This window comes from Magnolia sinica, chromosome 4, assembly GCF_029962835.1.
Source record: "Magnolia sinica isolate HGM2019 chromosome 4, MsV1, whole genome shotgun sequence".
Classification (NCBI taxonomy): domain Eukaryota; kingdom Viridiplantae; phylum Streptophyta; class Magnoliopsida; order Magnoliales; family Magnoliaceae; genus Magnolia; species Magnolia sinica.
In genome coordinates, this window is record NC_080576.1 from 15737469 (window position 1) to 15756060 (window position 18592).

General features: G+C 39.3%; 1 protein-coding gene across 1 annotated transcript; it reads right to left on the reverse strand.

Annotated features, from left to right (window-relative positions):
* Positions 1–9080: 9080 nt before the first annotated feature.
* Positions 9081–11039, reverse strand: LOC131242566 (purine permease 3-like). The gene is made up of 2 exons (XM_058241284.1): positions 10203–11039; positions 9081–9687 (listed from the first exon to the last, which is right to left on the reverse strand). Exons 1-2 carry the CDS (start codon positions 10956–10958, stop codon positions 9364–9366), a joined length of 1080 nt encoding a protein of 359 aa, XP_058097267.1. The 5' UTR covers positions 10959–11039; the 3' UTR covers positions 9081–9363.
* Between the last annotated feature and the right edge of the window lie 7553 nt (positions 11040–18592).

Here is an 18592-nt window from a genome sequence, read left to right on the forward strand (position 1 = left end):
TTCGTGTTAGCACTGATTGTCCAATACATTCTTGAACTGGAACAGATGGATGTCAAGATTGCTTTCCTGCACGGAGAGTTGGAAGAGCAGATCTACATAAAGCAACCAGAGGGCTACGAAGTTAAAGGAGCAAAGAAAAAGGTTTGTAGGTTAATGAGGTCATTGTACGGTCAGAAACAGTCTCCTAGGCATTTGGATAAAAAATTTAATTCTTTCATGTTGAGTCAGAAATTTACTCAGAATTAATACAATCACTGTGTTTATTACAAGACACTGAGTGATGGCAAATTCATCATCTTAGTATTGTATGTTGATGATATGTTGATCGCCTTTCATGATCTGTCTGAAATCAACGTACTGAAGACTCAGTCATTAGGGACATTCGAGATGAAATATCTGGGGGCTACAATGAGGGTTCTCGGCATAGATATTCATAGAGACAGGAAGATGAGTAGGCTTTAGTTATCACAGATAGAATACCTTGAAAAAGCGTTGATCAAGTATGGGATGGACCAGACAAAGCCAGTGAGCATTCTCCACGCAGCTCACTTCAAGTTTTCTCAGAAACAATGTCCTAAATCAAATGAGGAAAAGTAGGTTATGTCTCATGAGCTTTATTTGAATGCGGTTGGCAATTTAATGTATGTCATGGTCTGTACGAGACCAGATATTTTACATGCAGTCAATATTGGAGCAGATACATGTCAAACTCCAGCAAGCAACATTGGGAAGTGGTGAAATCTCTACTTTGATACATTCGAGGTACAAAAAACTATGTCTTAACTTTTGAAAAGACAGGGGCAAAGTTAGTAGGGTATGTAGATTCAGACTATGCAGGCAGTGTGGATTCCAGAAAGTCAACTTCATGATACTCGTTTTTACTACCGGGTGGAGCGATTAGTTGGATATCGAAGCTTCGGTCCATGATGACATTTTCCTTAACTGAAGCAGAATATATGGCAGTGACGGAAGCATTTAAGGAAAATGTTTGGTTAAGACGCATGATAAATCAATTGGGACTTCAACAGGAGGCCGTGCCGGTTAATTATGATAGCGAGAGCCTATCAATTTAGTTAAAAATTCTGTTTATTACTCTCGTACTCAACACATTTATGTTCGTCACCATTTTATTGGACAGGTGCTTGAGGAATGAGGCGTAACTCTAGAGAAGATTCACATAAGTGTTGCACCTTTTACAAGACAAGTATCGGTGTGTGCAAGGGTGGGTTGAACGTAGCGGAAGATTCAGGTATTGACATGTGGCACAGGCGTCTAGGCCACATGAGTGAAAAAGAGCTTCAGGTACTAACGAGGAAGTGACTCCTTCCAGACGTGACAGGTATACCTCTCAAAACCTGTATTGATTGTTTATCAGGGAAACAGCATAGATTTGCATTTATTAAAATTGTTTCTCATGTTAATAAAGTGCAAACATTAGATTTAGTTTATTCTGATGTTTGTGTTCTTATGAGGACAAAAACCTTGGGTGGGGCATTGTATTTTGTCATTTTTATAGATGATGCATCTAGGAGGGTTTAGGTTTATACTTTGAAATCTAAGGACGAGGTCTTTGGTGTGTTTAAATTGTTTCATGCTATGGTTGAAAGAGAGACAGGTAGATCATTGAAGTGCATCCGTACTGACAATGGTGGTGAATACATTGGTGACTTTCATGAGTATTGTAAGTCTCTATGTATATGGCATAAACAGATGGTTCCCAACACCCCCTAACATAATGGTGTGGTTGAGCAAATTAATCACACCATTGTAGAGAGAATCAGATGCATGTTATCCCATGCGAAATTACCCAAGATGTTCTGGAGATAAGCAATGCACACAGCAATGTATCTGATAAACAGGTCTTCATCAACCCCGTTGAATGGAGAAGTGCCTGAGAAAGTGTAGACTAGACAGGATCCATCGTACAGTTATCTCAGGGTGTTTGGATGCAGGGCATCCGTTCACGTACCAAAGGACGAGAGGTCCAAGCTCGATATGAAGATCAGGCAGTGTCTGTTCTTGGGGTACGGTGATGAAAAGTTCGATTACAAATTGTGGGATCCGACCGAGAAGAAGCTCGTTAGGAGTAAAGATGTGGTTTTCTTTGAAGATCAGTATATAGAAGACATTGGTAAGCCAAAGAAGAACCAGCCTAGTTCAAGTGAGCTAGAGGACATGGATCTAGTTACTCCTCCCTTGGTGCCCGATGATGGGGGAGTATAGCAAGGTGCAGAGAACGAGAGAGTTCTTACAGAAGATGGACCGGGGGAGCAGCCCCCACCTGATTCACCTATTAAGCCACATGTGAGGAGGTCATCTAAGGACAAACAGCCGTCCAAGAGGTACTTGCCGCATGAGTACATTATGCTCACTGATGGGAAGAGCCAGAAGATTATTCTGAGGCCCTAGCCGACGAGCATAAGGAGTGGTTGAAAGCTATGCAAGAGGAGATGAAATTCTTTCATAAGAACCACACCTATGACATAGTAAAATGGATACTGCGGTATCTAAGAGGCTCATCCAGGTTGAGCCTATGCTATGGTGACAGAAAACCTGTGTTAAAGGGCTACACAGTTGCAGATATGGCATGTGACATAAACTCCAGGAAGTCTACATCGGGGTTCATATTCACATTTGTAAGGGAAACGGTTTCTTGGCAGAGCAAGCTATAGAAGGTCGTAGTATTGTCGATGACAGAGGCCGAGTTCATCAAAATCAAGGGTAAAGAGCATATAGTGTGTAGGCTGAGGAAGAGCTTGTATAGGCTGAAACAAGCTCCACGGCAATGGTACAAGAAGTTCGACTCGTTTACATTAAAGCATGGGTCTGACAGTACGGAGTCGGACCACTATGTGTTCATGCGCATGCAACTTCTTAGATGGTGAATTCCTCCTGAGTCGAAAAGGGGGAGATATGATGGGGTTTTCCTCCTCAGGTCAGAGGAGATGTGGTGTGGTTTGGATGCCACAAACAGTGGAATCACCGCGCTGCTCGACCAGTCGAGTGAACAGTGCTCGACCAGTCGAGGGTCACTCGACTCAAAGTCTAGCATGCTCAGTGAACAGTGCTCGACCAATCAAGGGCTCAGCTCGACCAATCGAGGTTACGCAGATTTGAGTCCGGATCTTGTGCGGACTGCGAAAATTTGAGGTGGTTTCGTAAGAGGTGCGAAAGGGAGTTGCCTAAACTATAAATAAGGGTGCCTAGGGCTTTTCTAGGTAATGCAAGAGGGTTTCCTAAAGCTTTACAAGAGTTTATTAAAGGTTTTAGGGATATCAAATGTGTGAAAGAGAGAGTGAGAAAGAGAGAGAGGAAGCTTGTGGAAGGGAGGTTATGCTCACAGAGGTGGTCTACTGTGCACTCGACATTTCAGCGCTTGTACGTCCTCGTGATCAGTGAGATCTCCTTGTTTTTCTTTTATTTTCTTATTGTTTATCCACTCTTGCGTGAGTAAAGAAGGTTATAATATTCTACTTTATAGTGGATTGTTGATCTGGACGAGGTCCCGTGGATTTTACCTCTTTGAGAGTTTTCCATGTAAAAATCTCTTATGTGGTGTGGTTTATGCTTTGATCTATTTCATTGCTTTATTATCCCATAATTTTGGTGTATTTGGGAGGCTAGATCCTAAGGTTTTGTAAAATGACCCCCAACATATCCATGTTCAACATCTTCCAATCTCCAATGGTATTTGACTGGATAGCCTGTTATCATGCAAGTCAAACTTCATTAACAAAGTCAACCTACCAAATTCCATTGGAATTTCTCCTAATAGATAGTTTGATGTTATACTTCCAACCATCATATTTGAGCAAAATCTAATCAAAACCTCTGAAGTTATCTACACTTCAATTTAAATTGATCAGATTGTCCAAAATCTGCCTAGATTTAGAGAAACTGATCATGCCCATGTAAAGAGTGTTTTGGATGGAACTGATTCATAGATGTTACTAGTAATTTAGTACAAAATCTCAAGAAAAAATTCCACTGATAAATGTCAATCAATTTGATGGCTAGCTAATCACATGAATGTAATTTTTCATTTTTACCATCCAATAAACGTCCACCAACAAATTTGGTCCACTCATTTCAAATTGTTCAGTTTTTTTTAAAATCTCAATTATTGTCTATCTCACTAAACAAAAAATAAAATAAAATAAAATAACTCATTTTTTTACAAACTTCTCAATTTTATTTTTTTGGAAATCTCAATTTTTTTATTCAAAATCTCTCTCTCTCTCTCTCTCTCTCTCTCTCTCTCTCTCTCTCACTCACTCTCTTTCTTTTCAAACTTCACATTTCGTTCAAACTTCAAAATCACATTCTTTTTATGAAACTTTTCAATTTTTTTCAAAATACAAAAACTCAATTTTTTTTTCTTTCAATCATAATTTATTTTTCAAACTAATCAATTTTTTGCAAGGTACCAATTTTTTTTAAATGTAAAAAATTTTCAACATCTCAATTTCTTTTTAAAAATCAATTCTTTCCAAAATCTCAATATTTCTCAAACATGTTATTTTTTTAACATTTGAACTTTGTTTATCAAAATTACATTTTTTTTAAACTTCTCAATTTTCTTTTTCAAAATGTCAATTCTTTTTCAAAATCTAATTTTTCATCAAAATTATCAACTTTATTCAAACTTATGATTTTTTATTTCAAAATGTCAGTTTTTAATTCAAAATCCCAATTATTATTAAATCACAATTTTTTTAATCTCAATTTTCTCAAACATTGTCAATTTCTTAAACTTTTTAACCTTTTTGTCAAAATCATAATTTCTTTATAACTTTGTAAATTTCTTTTTCAAAATGTCCTTTTTTTTTTTGTCAACATCTCGATTTTTTTTAAATCTTTTTTTTTTCCGAACTTCATTTTTTTAAATCTCCATTATTTTTGAAATCTCAAATTTTTTTTCAAAATCTTTTTATTTTTTTAATCAGACTTCCCATTTCTAACTTCTCAACTTTTTGCAAAATACAATTTCAATTTTTTTTAAAAAATAATAATAATTTTTTTTTCAAAATCTCCATTTCTTCTTCAAAATGTTAATTTATTTTTCGAACTTTTCAAAAAAAAAAAATTCGAAATCTCATTTTTTTTTTTTTCTACATACAAAATCTCAATTTCATTTTTTCAAAATCTGATTTTTTTAAAACTTATCAATTTTATTCAAACTTTTAAATTTTGTTTTCAACTTGTTAACTTTCATATTCAAAATGTTAATTTTTTTGTCAAAATTTAGAAGCTTTTTAAAATCTCAATTTTTTTATTCAAAATCTCAAATTTTCGTAAACATGGTCAATTTTTTTTCCATAAACTTCTAAAATTCTCTTTCAAAATTTCTATTTTTTTCAAACTTTTCCATTTCTCTTCAAAATGTCATTTCTTTTTCAAACTACTCGAATTTTTTTATTTTCAAAATCACTTTTTTTTTTTAACGAAACTCTTTAATTCTTTTCAAACAACAAAATCTCAATTTCTTTTTCAAAATCTCAATATTTTTCAATATCTAATTATTTTGCAAACTTATCAATTTTTTAAAAAGTGCCACTTTCTTTAAATGTCAAATTTTTTTGTAACATTTCAGTTTTTTTAATATCAATTCTTTTAAAATTCTTAATTTTTCGCAAACATTGTTACTTTTTTTTTTCAAACTTTTGAACCTTCTTATTCAAAATCACAAATTTTTTTAAACTTTTCAAATTTTTTTTTTCAAAATATCATTTTTTTCAAAATTATGAACTTTCTTCAAACTTCTTAATTTTCTTTCAAAATCTAAATTTTTATTACTTCATAGTTTTTTTTTTTTTTTTTTTTTCAAAATCTCAATTTTTCGCCAAAGTCATCAATTGTTCTTTAAAACTTCTCAAATTTCTTATTCAAAATGTTAATTATTTATCTAAATCTCAATTTTTTTCAAGCTTCATTTTCTAAATTCTCAATTTTCAATCAAAATACTAAGGACGTAGAGTGGGATTTTTCATGTGATATTGCAAAGCATTTAAATATCAACTTTAAAGTAAAAGAAATTAATAATAAATTCCACTCAATTGATTCAAACATGAAATAAAATTCAATGCATTCAATCAATTAATATAAAAAAAATCTTAAATACAAATAAATACAATTAAACCACTAAAACTCTATTAAAAACCACTTCTTAGACTGCAATAAAGTACAATTTTCCACCAAACTCTATGAAGAAAAAGAAAAAAAGAGGTTAGGGTAAAAGTGAATTTATGACGGACCATGATCTATCACAAAATCAAATAAAATCCATCAGTTGTTTTTGGGCGGTATTTTGTGACAGACCAGGATCCATCGGAAAATCTTTGATTGTGACAGACTAAATCTGTTTGCTCTGTCACAAATTTCCAGAGGACTAAATCTATTGCAAATCTCATTTTAGTGACGGACTAAGTCCTTTGCCAAATCCCACCACACTACCATAACAGACATTTTCCGTTAGAGACGGACTATGCCCGTCTCAAAATCCGTCGCAAATTCACAATTTTTTGCATAATTAATTTAGTTGTATATTCCAATCATCTTTGTGACTCACACCTAATTAATGAGCTTGATGACATATAAAGAACGTGGAGATGCTACATGAAAACCTATGGTTAGCTTGCCATCACCCCCATTCTTGTGGTGTGGCCATGTAAAGTTGTCGATGGAATGTGATGCTAACTACTGGAAACAACAGGAATGGGATGCTTGAGGATGTCATTGACTTTGGTCCTAATGGCCCTCTTCCCCCTTCATTTGTCTTCTCTTTCCTTCCTCAGGATGTCATTGACTTTATTTTCCAAGGTGGTTTCTGCACCTCGGAGAATCCAGATTCTTATATATGGCCGTTGGACCTATCAGGATGTTGCTCTATTAAATTAGCGTGGTAAGCCAGCTGTTTGAGTGGGCAAAGGAAGAGTTGGGTAGCTTGGGTCTAGCACTCTACACTTCCCCCTAAGATTTCCTATTTTGCTTGGAGGGTTTTACAAGGCATCATCCCGACTGATTCCAGAGTTCAGTCTAGGGGAGTGTATATAGTTTCCAAGTGCGTGTGTTGTGGGGCGGACGATAGGCATCGTCCATCTGAGGAATCAGTGCCGCACCTCTTCATTTCGAGCTCCCTAGCAAATACAGTTTGGAACCACTTCAGATCACTATTTGGTATTACAATCTTGAGCAACCAGCTTGTGGAAGCCAGATTTACAGCTTGGTGGGCAACCACTACTTCTCCATGTAAAACGTCTATCTTGCAGGGCTTGTCTCCTATTATTATCATTTGGGAGATTTGGAAAACCAAAAAAGGAGCGAGATATGAAGGTTCAGAGGCCCTCACCTCTAAAACGATCCTCAAGATTAAAGGGTGGTTCAGAATGCTCTGTATGGCGCTTCCGACATCCTCCAGCAGATTGGCCAGTAGCAGTACATTTCAAGCCCTGGGGATCGCTGCTCCTCCTCCTCGAAATGTAGTTTCTTCCATTGTGAAGTGGCTTCAACCGGTAGAGGGCTGGTGCAAATTAGATGTAGATGGATCGTCCAGGGGCAATCTGGGGCTGGCGGGAGGTGGAGGGATCTGTAGAGGGAAAAAAGGTAAGTTGTTCGCTTTTGCCATTGGCTACGGGCTAGCTAGGTTCCAACAACACTACGGAACTCAGAGCCATTTGAGATGGTTTGGTCATGTGTCTTCAAAAGGGGCTGAGAAAGGTTTAGGTTGAATCGGATTCTAAATTGATTGTAGACCTATTAAATGGCAGGATTCAGGGGGCTGCGCGCTGGGGCTATTGGTTGTCCCGTATTCATCAGAAAATCAGGGGTAGAGGTCTAATTACTTTTGCCCATATCTTCAGAGAAGGGAATGCCACGGTGGACGGTCTGGCCAAATTGGGGAGTTTTCAGCTGTTTCTTTCCACGTTCACGCGGCCCTCTAAAGTTCCTCTTAGCATTGAGGGTCTGGCCCTGCTAGATAGAGTAGAGCTGGGATCCAACAGACTATGCCCAAATAGACAGTAGGGGCGGCTAGGGGCTCTCTTTTTTGATGATTCTGGGTCGGTTTGCTCTATTAATCCTTGGCTTTAGTCCCGGTTTTTATTTTCCTCATGATAGGCTGCATTTGGTCCTTTTTTCCAAAAGGCGGCCCAAAGCGCTCTATTGTAAAGTTTTCATATAGATATATGAAGTTCAGATGGTTTTCCTTTAAAAAAAAAAAAAAAAAAAAGGATGCTAACCATTGGTTTTTATGTGGATTTCTGAGGCGCCTGACAAATCTCATCATTTTTTTTACCCCCCATGCACCGCACACAAAGGGATTTCACCACAATGGATAATCAAACCCATTACAACTCATGTGAGTCTACCACTGAGGCATGCCTAATGACTCAAAACTCAAACCCATGACCTCATGTTGTAACTCACCTGATGGATGGAGTGGATTTCACATATATACAAAATGGTAGGTAGTAACTTTAATCAGATGATTAATATATAGGACGTAACTATAATAATAACATTGTTTGACTGTATTTGTCTTTATTTTAATACCCCATTTCTCATACAGCTTGTGGTGGATGATGCGCACGCACTCAAAATTGCATACGTGGCCATGAAGTCTAATTAAACATTTCAAGATATGGGTCCCGACTTAGAAACGAACCAGAGATTTATATTTACTTCATCATGTGACAATCGGATTGGTGGAGATTTATTGGACGGTTAAAAATGAAAAATATCCAATCATCACATAGAAGGGTCCATGAATCAGAGGTTAGGATTGTTCATTCAATCTAGTTTTGGGACTGTGGTTAGCAACAGTGGGTTACACATTAGTCGGTTTAATGCCTGAGTATCAAGTGTCGAACACTGCCCGAGTATCATAAGATCCCAAAAGAAAATGCAGAACGGGCCAAATATCTGACTTCTGCAACGGATAGAGTCATGCATCCTGCCCAATCTGGACCGTGCAAATAATGGGGCCTCACCCCAATGTACGTTGATAGTCATCGTGAATAAAAATTTCTTTTCCTTGCAAACATTTTTAAAAAATAATGGGTCAAGCTTGAAAACCACACTGCTTAATTGGAAGATCTTCTTATAACCAAGGGATGAAGCTCTAAGAACTTTTGATACGTGTACATGGTTTCACTTTCACCCAAAAGATAAACACATCTCAATGTTCAGAGTTACATATTTATGTTTCATTTTAGGATAAAATAAAATTACAAAAGAAGGAGAAAAAAATATAAATCAAGAAGGCGGGCGTCCATGTACGTGTATGGACTAATTAAGACCACGCACACGCATCTTGATTTCGAAACATATTCCAATTCCACTTTTGGTTGTGTTTGATTTTTAGGTCTACTTGGATTCTTCTTCTTCTTGGGCTTCTTGCTTCTTGTTCAATTTGTAGGAACCATAGAAGTAAGAGGTGAAGCCCCAAAGGCAGAGAGCCAGGGCCATTCCCTTCTCTCCCGTAAACTTCTCTTTAAAGAAGATAACCCCTGCTATCTCCGTCATAGGGAGGAGAGTGGCGCTGAGGATGCCAGCGAAGAGAGATGAAATGCAGAAGACGACGCCAAGAGTTCCCACGAATACCATCTGAAACCCAGCAGCAATCCCAAACATCACCACATAGTACTTGGCCTCCCCAAGTTCATACGCTGCTGCCTCCCTTGAGATAGCCTGTATATACAAAAGATGCAGATCATTAGAAGAATTCACTTACATCGTTTTTCAGCTTGGCTAACAAAGTTATAGGTGGGGTGTTCCCACCTTTATCCAAAATTAAATAAATAAATAAATAAAATCACATGCTGATGTGGCAGACGGGTATTAGATCCTAGCCGATCATTGTGTGGATTCATCACCCTGGGTAAGGCCAGTTTAATCTTCTTGCAGGCCACGCATAGATCTTGGCTGAGGGATGGTTATTCATTTTATTTTCTATAGGGTTGTACCAGGTCCTCCACCACAAGATATTAATTTAATATCACGTGGGACAATGGCTCACATCTCGGATATTAAACTGATATGAGGAAAATAAATACAGTTGTTTAAGTCAATTTAACCTACCACACCTTCTGTACAAGTGTGGTTGTGCAGACTCAGATGAACGTCTTGGATCTCAGAAACGTGTGCCACGTTGCCACATGTGTGCTTGAGTCTCATTAGCAAGTTATGGCTAAATGGTTTCTTACCTGGAAATCCTTATTAATAATCATCCCAATAACGCAGAAAACGGTGGCAGACAAGGTAGCAAAGAACTGAAACTGCATCACAACCGGATAAGTGATGACTTTGCTGGCCTTGGCATAAGAGAGCTCGATGCATGGCAACGCGAATCCCAGCAACGCAGCGGCCCCAATAGTGATGATGAAACCCAGCATATACTCCCCGTTGGTTACATTCGCAGGACGGTCACCACTCTTGCGGAGCCCAAGCAACACTGACCCGAGAGTCATCAACACCACGGCGTTGATTGTATAGGCTGTGAATTTCTGCCTCACAATGATGAGAGCGAATAACGCAGTGAAAGCGAGCTGGGTGGCGAAGAGTAGTGAGGATGTGGAGACAGGAAGGAACGAAGAACCCATTGAATACATGAAATTATCGAGACCTATGAGGATTCCGATCACCACACTCGATATAAAGAGCTTGGGTTCCAGCAGGAATCCCATCCCGCGAGACCGTTCGCGTATATAGAGAATGGAGAGTGGGATGAGGAGGACGGGGAAACCAGCTGTCTGCAGTGAGCTGGTTAGCCATTTCTTACTCCCGCCGTGGAGATAGTAAAGCCGTAGAAGCAGTGGGCCGGAGATGGTCCCTACCCCGGTGAGGGTGCAGTTGAGGGCAATGAGCCACCATTTGACAGTGCGTTTTTGGATTTCCTTTGGTGACGAGGATTCTGGAACTCCATGCTCCATCCTCTCAATGCCCTCAATGTTCATGGCCATGGGTCTTCCTACTCTTTCTACACTGCTTTCTAAGTATGAAACAGTTGTTTAGAGAAGAGCAGGAGACTCAGTGCTACTGTCTTGAGTGATTTTGGATGACGAGAGGAGATATGTTTATATAGACTCGGTAGGAGGGAGAGAGAGAGAGAGAGAAAGGGCGGGGGTGGGTGTCGCTTACAAAGTCATTGATGACTAGGACGAAAGTTTGGACGGTTCAGATTTTTCCTAGAGCAAAATCACGTCTTCTGTTGCATTCATAAGCCGTCGCGTTTGACCATTGACTGCATATACAGTGTTTAAAGTTTATTTTTTATTTTAAATCCTCCTGATATCTTTTAGCTTTTTCATTAACCAAAATATTCTCTACTTACTTTTCCTTGAGGGAGAAGCTTACAAGCTCCACTCCCTTGCATGATCTGATATCACGAGATTATTGGGCTCACTTGACGGCAAATAAAGTCCCGTTCATTTTGTGGCCCACTATTTCAGCGGGAAAATGCAAATTTCAATTGGATTCAAGTTCTCTATGGCTCATAATAACTGATAACACTACAATCCACTCTTAGGGCCTATTTGGACAGACCAATCCCACCATATTAGGAGGGATGGGATTGCAATATCCCGGGATATGCATGATGAGCCAAACAGACCTGGTAAACTTGTCCCCGGATATAAGCAATCCCATGGATCTTAAAACAAACCACTGACATCACCATCATTACCTTAAAACTGATCCCATCCCTTGGTTGGACGGCTGGGAAGGAAAAATTCCAGGATATGCTGGCCTTGCCAAACAGACCGAGTGAACTTGTCCTGGGATATAGAAATCCCATGGATCTTAAATCAATCCATTGACACCACCGTCATTACCTTAAAATCCATCCCATCCCTCCTAATCTCATGGGATTTGCCCGGCCAAACATGCCCTTAATTGTTTTCTTGCGACATGGTCCACCTGATATACGAATATGGCTCATTCTTTAGCCCACGGGCTTTTATAAAATACTAACTACAATGGATAGATTGAATTCAGTGCATACCCAATGATGAGCTCCACTTGACAGTATCCTTGAGGTGTTAAGGATCAAGGCATAGGTTGTCATGTTTTAAGTGTTAGAATTGTCACGTGTTAAAGGCAATAGTTGTCATATATTAAGGGTTATGGTTGTCATGTGTTAATAGTTATAAGGTCTACCATGGAATATATATTGAATCCACTTTATCCAATCGATTTAGAATTTAATTGAAGGTTACAAGCCATAGAATGTGTCACATCCATAAATAAAATGGACCACACTACAAGAAAATAGTTGAAAATGAAAAATCACCATTATTGATTGTTGTATGCCACATAGTGCCTGTATCTCGTCGAAGTTTATGTCTTTCCACTGAAATGGCCGGTCATGAAGAAAATAAGTAGATTAGATCTTCCTTCAAGTGATGCAATCATCACATGATGTCACATTATGCAGAGAAACGGGGCTACAAATTAAGGTTGATTCGAATCTCAAGCGGGCCACGCTACCTGAACATAATGGTTTTAGTAGCAATTTTACATTTTTTTTATTGGTATTGCCAATACAAACTTTTTAACAGCATTATCTTTTGTGTGTACGGTTGAAATAAGGAATCCCATCTGATGGATAGAGCGGATTTACACATCAAACATGGTATGTCCTGCAGAACTAGTGTTTTACAGCGCTGCAGAAAACAGGTGCTGTGGACGATTTATACATCGGAATTCATTGGACTGCAATCCTTTACGACACTCGTTACGATTTTAGGGGGGAAAGACCCAAGTGCTGCAGGTCATCATGGCCCTCGTGAAACATCTATTCCATCCGTCAGTTGAGCCTTCGCATTTATGAACTAAGGTGGGAGTTACTGTGGGACCAAGGTAAAGTCACGCCCAGGCGCCTCTAAATTCCAACGTGGGGCCCGCCTAGGTTCTTTATCACTTTGATTTTTAGTGTTTCTGTTCATACCGGTGGGGCCCACCTGATGAACAGATTGGTTGAAATAATCGCTCCATGGTTCGCCCCAGACATGACCTATGGTTGAACTCCACCGTCTGTTGTTCACTTTGTCGTGGCCCACATTAGCTGTGGAATGCGAACAATTTTGGCCTGATGTTCTTAAATCGTGGGTTGAAGCTGATGTTCGGAGTGGATTTCGTACATAGGACACAGTGGGGCCAGAGAGATCAATGGTTGTACGTGCAGCGTACAACAGCGTTGCAGAGGATTCTGATCGTCATTCATTTGAAATTCGAGCTTTGTTTACTGTATATGCAACTTTTTACCCAGTTTCTTTTACGAAGAGTCCGAAACTTACCTTCCCAACTTAGACGTTGGACGTACGGACGAGCATTTGAATGCAAAAATATCCCTGCCTTCTTTTCGGAAGCGGATTGGCTGGTGTACGAAGACGAGCGCTGGCAGACGCGGAATGGGTCCTACAGTCCGGGCAGGGCTCCGTGGGTCCATCGTGATGTAAGTGATTTATCACGCCGTTCATCAATTTTCTTATATCATTTTAAGGTATGATTTAAAAAGTAAGGCAGGTATAGGGCTTAAGTGGACCACAAAGTGGGGATTAAGTTTAACTCGCTTTTTTTTTTTTTTAATGATAAAAAAATCACGGCAGCCCTTAAAAAAGGTTTCAACGGTATGTGTCATTATCGCTGCAGCTTCCTTTGGTGTGGTCTACTGGAGCTGTAGACTTGCTTCATTTTTAGGATCATACCTTAAAATGATATGAGAAAATCAATCAACGGGGTGGATAACACACTTACATCACGGTGGGCCCTACAGAGCCCTCCCCGGACGGATTACCGTCCGGGCGGGGGCAGAACGCAATCCGCGCCCAGCGCTGAAGCTCGGACGCGGATTAGATACTGACAGGTTGAGCAGGGGCTACTGAAGTGACGTGACGAAGTTCTGTGAGCCCCGCTACGATGTATGTGTTATATCCAACCCGTCCATCCATTTTTAGATATCATTTTAGGGTATAAAATAAAGAACGAGACAAATAAAAATCTGTATGGACCCCAACAAAGAAAACAATGGGGAGAGTGATTTCCACCATTGAAACTATCATAAGGCTCATATAATGTTTATTTGAAATCCAACCTGTTCAAAAGTTAAAAAAGACATGAAAAGGGAAAACACGAATATCAGCTTGATCTAAAACTTTGTGGCATTTAGAAGTTTTTAATGGTGGGCGTCACTGTCCCACTGTTTTCTGTGCTGGGGTCCCCTGGAGATCTGGATTTAACTCGTTTTTTGGATATTGCACTAAAATTATCTCTCCAAATGGATGAAAGGTGTGGATATAAAACATACATCATGGTGGGGCCCACACCAGCCAATCCGCTTCGGAAAGGAAGGCAACGTCTAATTTAGAAAGGTAAGTTTTGAACTCTTTAGAAAAAGAAACATGGTAAAAAGATGCGTCTACAGTGGTCAGTTTTTTCTTCTTTTTTTTTTTTGTTTTTTTTTTTTTTTTTTGTGCGTTATACCAGGACCTCAGTGACGAAAGCAGGTATCTTTTTTTTTTTCTCTCAAGGGTTATTTTATATAGTTTTGATGTCCACTTCACATGTGGAATGTATTTACCTAAGTATGAACTGTACAAAAAGTTGGATCCCACGGTAGATGTGAAATAGAACTAAAATCAGATTGATTACATGATCCTGGCCCCTGATTAATGGACAGGTTTTGCTGAGTTTAGAAAATTGTCTGCTTGTCATGCTAACCGTACAATATTACATGTCTTGCAATCGGCCCATTGCAGTAATCTCTTCCATATTATATTTAGCTTGTGACCCATTTATTTTGAGAGTCATGATTTAGAAGGTTGATTGGAGGTAAGTTTATGCCACGTGGGCTTTGTCTGTGTGCATGAATATGAACCATCACCCTCTCCCAGATTATCAAATTGGTTTTTTTTTCTTTTTTGAAATATTTAGACGAACGGTTTTTTCTTCCTTCTCTTTTGCGAACGCGGATTGCGTCCTACCCTGCCCGCCTCCGGAACGCGCAGGAGGTCTGAATGGTCACCGTGATGCATGGGTTTTATCCACACCGTCCATCCATTTATCTGTATCATTTAAGGACATATGTCCAAAACTGAGGAAGATCAAAGACACAGGTGGATCACAAAATTGGGGATTAAACTCTTACCGTTGAAAATTTCTTAGGGGCTACAGAGGTTTTAGATCGAGCTGATATTTGTATCTTCCCTTCATCCAATTCTAGGTAACTTTTTGAATAGTTTGGATGGTAAATAAACATCACTGTCGGCCCTAGGAAAGTTTCAACGGTGAGTATCATCACCACCACTGCTTCCTACGGTGTGGTCCACTTAAGCGTTGGAATTTTCTAATTTTTTATCCCATTTCATAAAATGTCACGGATAAGTAGATGGACGGTGTAGATAAAATTCATACATTAAGGTGGCCACTCAGAGATACTGCCCGTTCATAGCTGGAGACGGGCGGGGTAGGACGCAATCCGCGTTGCTCTTTTACTAGTCAAAGAATTCTAAAAATAACCCATAGTCATAGGTCAAGTGTCGTTTCCTGACCGCTGCTGGGTCGATAGTGACTCCCCAGTGGTTAGGTAAATTGGGTGGGTCCCACCTGGTCTCCCACCATCTTGCATCATAAAATAATGCTTCTCCGAAAGTGGATCACCGGGCAGTGATCGATGCTCCATTAGAAACAAGTCGGCCCATGGTTCAGTGAACCAGTGCTTATCTGGTGAGCCCCAACATGGATGATCGATGCCAGTATCTCCTTGATTAAACAGATCCTGACCCTTTGATATAGAGTGGGTCGCGGACAGTTTCATGGCCAAGATGGATCAGAAAAGGCCCGGTCGACGACAAAAGTGATCCGGACTATCGGACCTTAGATCAGGTGTATCTCGCAATCCGGAATGAGTTATCTGACAATATATGATTTTGGGGTAGAACGAGCTACTTTAGCCAACCAACCTATCTACGCCGGATCGACGGTCGTTTCTCTGTTTTAATTTTGTTTTTACTATAAATAGTAAGTTTTAGTTTGATTATAACTCTTCATCCATCGGGCTTTAGGAGTTGCGCCCAACGTAAAAAGAGCTTAGAATAATTAGAAGAACGGTTTGGTGAAGTCAAATAAAACACTTATTATTTTTGGCCGAAAACCTTGCACAGTAGTAGACATCACGACCATCTTTACTGTTTATAGTAAGTCGCGAATTTTAGGAGTTTTAGTTATAGTTTGATTCTGATTTCTTTCTCATTGCTTGGTACTCCTATTTAAAGGGTTGTGAGCTCATTTTTATTCATCCATTAATCAATTTTGAATTTATTAGAATTTATTTCTATTTTCTGTTTTCTTTCCTTGTGAATTCAAGAAGTTTCTGTAATGAGTCCAGAGAAGTTTAGTGGATTCGAAATAGTTATCCTCTTGAGGGAGACGGTACTTGACCTTACGTCCTCTCCTGCGTCACCCTTCAATTTATCAATTCTGACAATATATAAAATTGCACAGCTACAGTCCACTCAAGAAGGTGATGTGGCTAGAAAATTCCAACCAAGAATTATTTGGCACATGACTCTAACTAGGCCCCTCCAACCACACCTCAGACTTACAAAGCCAGTTGAATTATTAATACATGCAAAGCATTTTTTATCACATCGTACAAACACACATGTCACAAATAAATATGCTTAGCTTTATTATTCATTTTCTGCATTTTTATTTGGCTATATCATCAATGATTACATCAGTAATGACACAGCCTAAACAAAATGCGGAAAATAAAAAATCCCCATTTCCAGCTGCAGAGGATCCTAATTCAAAGAATTACAGGAGGATCCTGTAACCCTAACCTTGCCTAAAGGCAATTGGCATCCGAAGTCATGTATATCTAAGCCAGCTGCATTTGTATTGCTTTATGGAAATGTGATCCCTGCTAAGCTGACGCGTCTGTAAAAATCAGCTAACGGACAAACCACCGTATATGCCAGTGCAGTATTGGTGAATTTCAAAGGCACGCAATAGAAGGATACTGCCATGTATATTACCTTTACTGTTCCAAGAATCGGTTAAAGTTTTTAAACTGTCGAAATTATTTCTAATACCATGGCTCATGGCCCACCTTTAATTTATGCATAACATCTACACCGTGAGTTCCACCTGATGGACGGCACGGATATTTACCATGTATGCTAAAATGGGATGGGACAGTGGTGGTGTGCAGATAAGGTAAGTTGTACATGCGTGTGGGCTTCCAAAGCTCTGGGTGGTTAGGTAGGTTTAGGTAGATTACGGTAGAGTCACGCACGTAGAAGATTTATATAGATCATCACCAAATCCAATCCAGATTTTAAAGACGCCAATGGCTGGTAAACTTCAAACAAGAAAACCAGCAACAGAAAATAAATGATGATGACAAACACCCTTAGATTATTGATCAACGGTAACAGATATCGGACTTGTGAGCTGGCAGAAAATGAGATGTAAACAGCTTCAGATAACATGAACGGTAGATAGGACATGAGATCTAGAGTGAAAAAAAAAAAAAAAGATTCAAACGAAAATGGACGGCACTCAATTGTCAAGAACATGTGCTTTGAGATTGAATTTGCTTCAGGTGCACATTCATTTCTCAGTTTCTCTATTCCACACATTCAGGTTCTACTGCCTCTGTGCTGTCGTTTTCCTATTGGCGTCTGTTTTTGTGTAAGTGGCAATGCTCTAATCCAGTTGATTTGTTTGATGGAGCCCACATGACCAAATGATAAATGATCCAAACCGTACATCAGGTAGGCCACGCTGTGTATATATGGTCCTCCATCTGAAAATTACACCATTTAACTTCCCAACGTACAAAATTTTCCAGCATATATATAATGCGGAGCATTTAGTATATTTTGTTTCCACTTCTATTTGGGATTTTGGGTGGCCCAATTGGGTTTTTTGGATCATCAAAGAACATGACTTTGGCATAGTGTTTCATCCATATTGGGACCAATGAACAAGAGTCCATGCAGTTTTGTTGGTCGCATCTGCAAACCATACAGGAAAAATGGGGGTTACATGTCCTGCATTACTACAACGGTAGGCTTACCAGCACGGTCGTCCTATGGACCCCACATAAGGAAATGGTTGGATCGTTGGAATCATCATCAATTTGTGTGCCTTTAGGTTTGGACATACTTAATTTAATGATTTAAATTTTATTTTATTTTATTTTTATTTTTCCGATGAAGAGGCATCCTGACTAGGGCTGAAAGTCGGGTGGTTTGGGTTGGGTTGGTGCTCAACCCTAAGGGCCTGTTTGGATGCCTGTAAGTTGGGTAAGTGGGAAGTTACTTACAGGGAAGTCACTTATAGGTAGTGTTTGGGGGAGAAAAATCACCTGTAAGTAACTTACAACCTGTAAGTCACTTACAGACAAATCCAACAAAAAACTGCAGGGGGATGGGGGTAGGAAGTCACTTCCCTGTAAGTCACTTACAGGCTCAACGGTCAGATTTTTAAAAAGAGGGGAAGAGGGAGAAACGTACCAACCCACCAAATCTCTCTCCGTCTCTGCAATCTCTCGCTGGCCTTCCGTCTCTTCTCCTCCTAAAACGGTAGG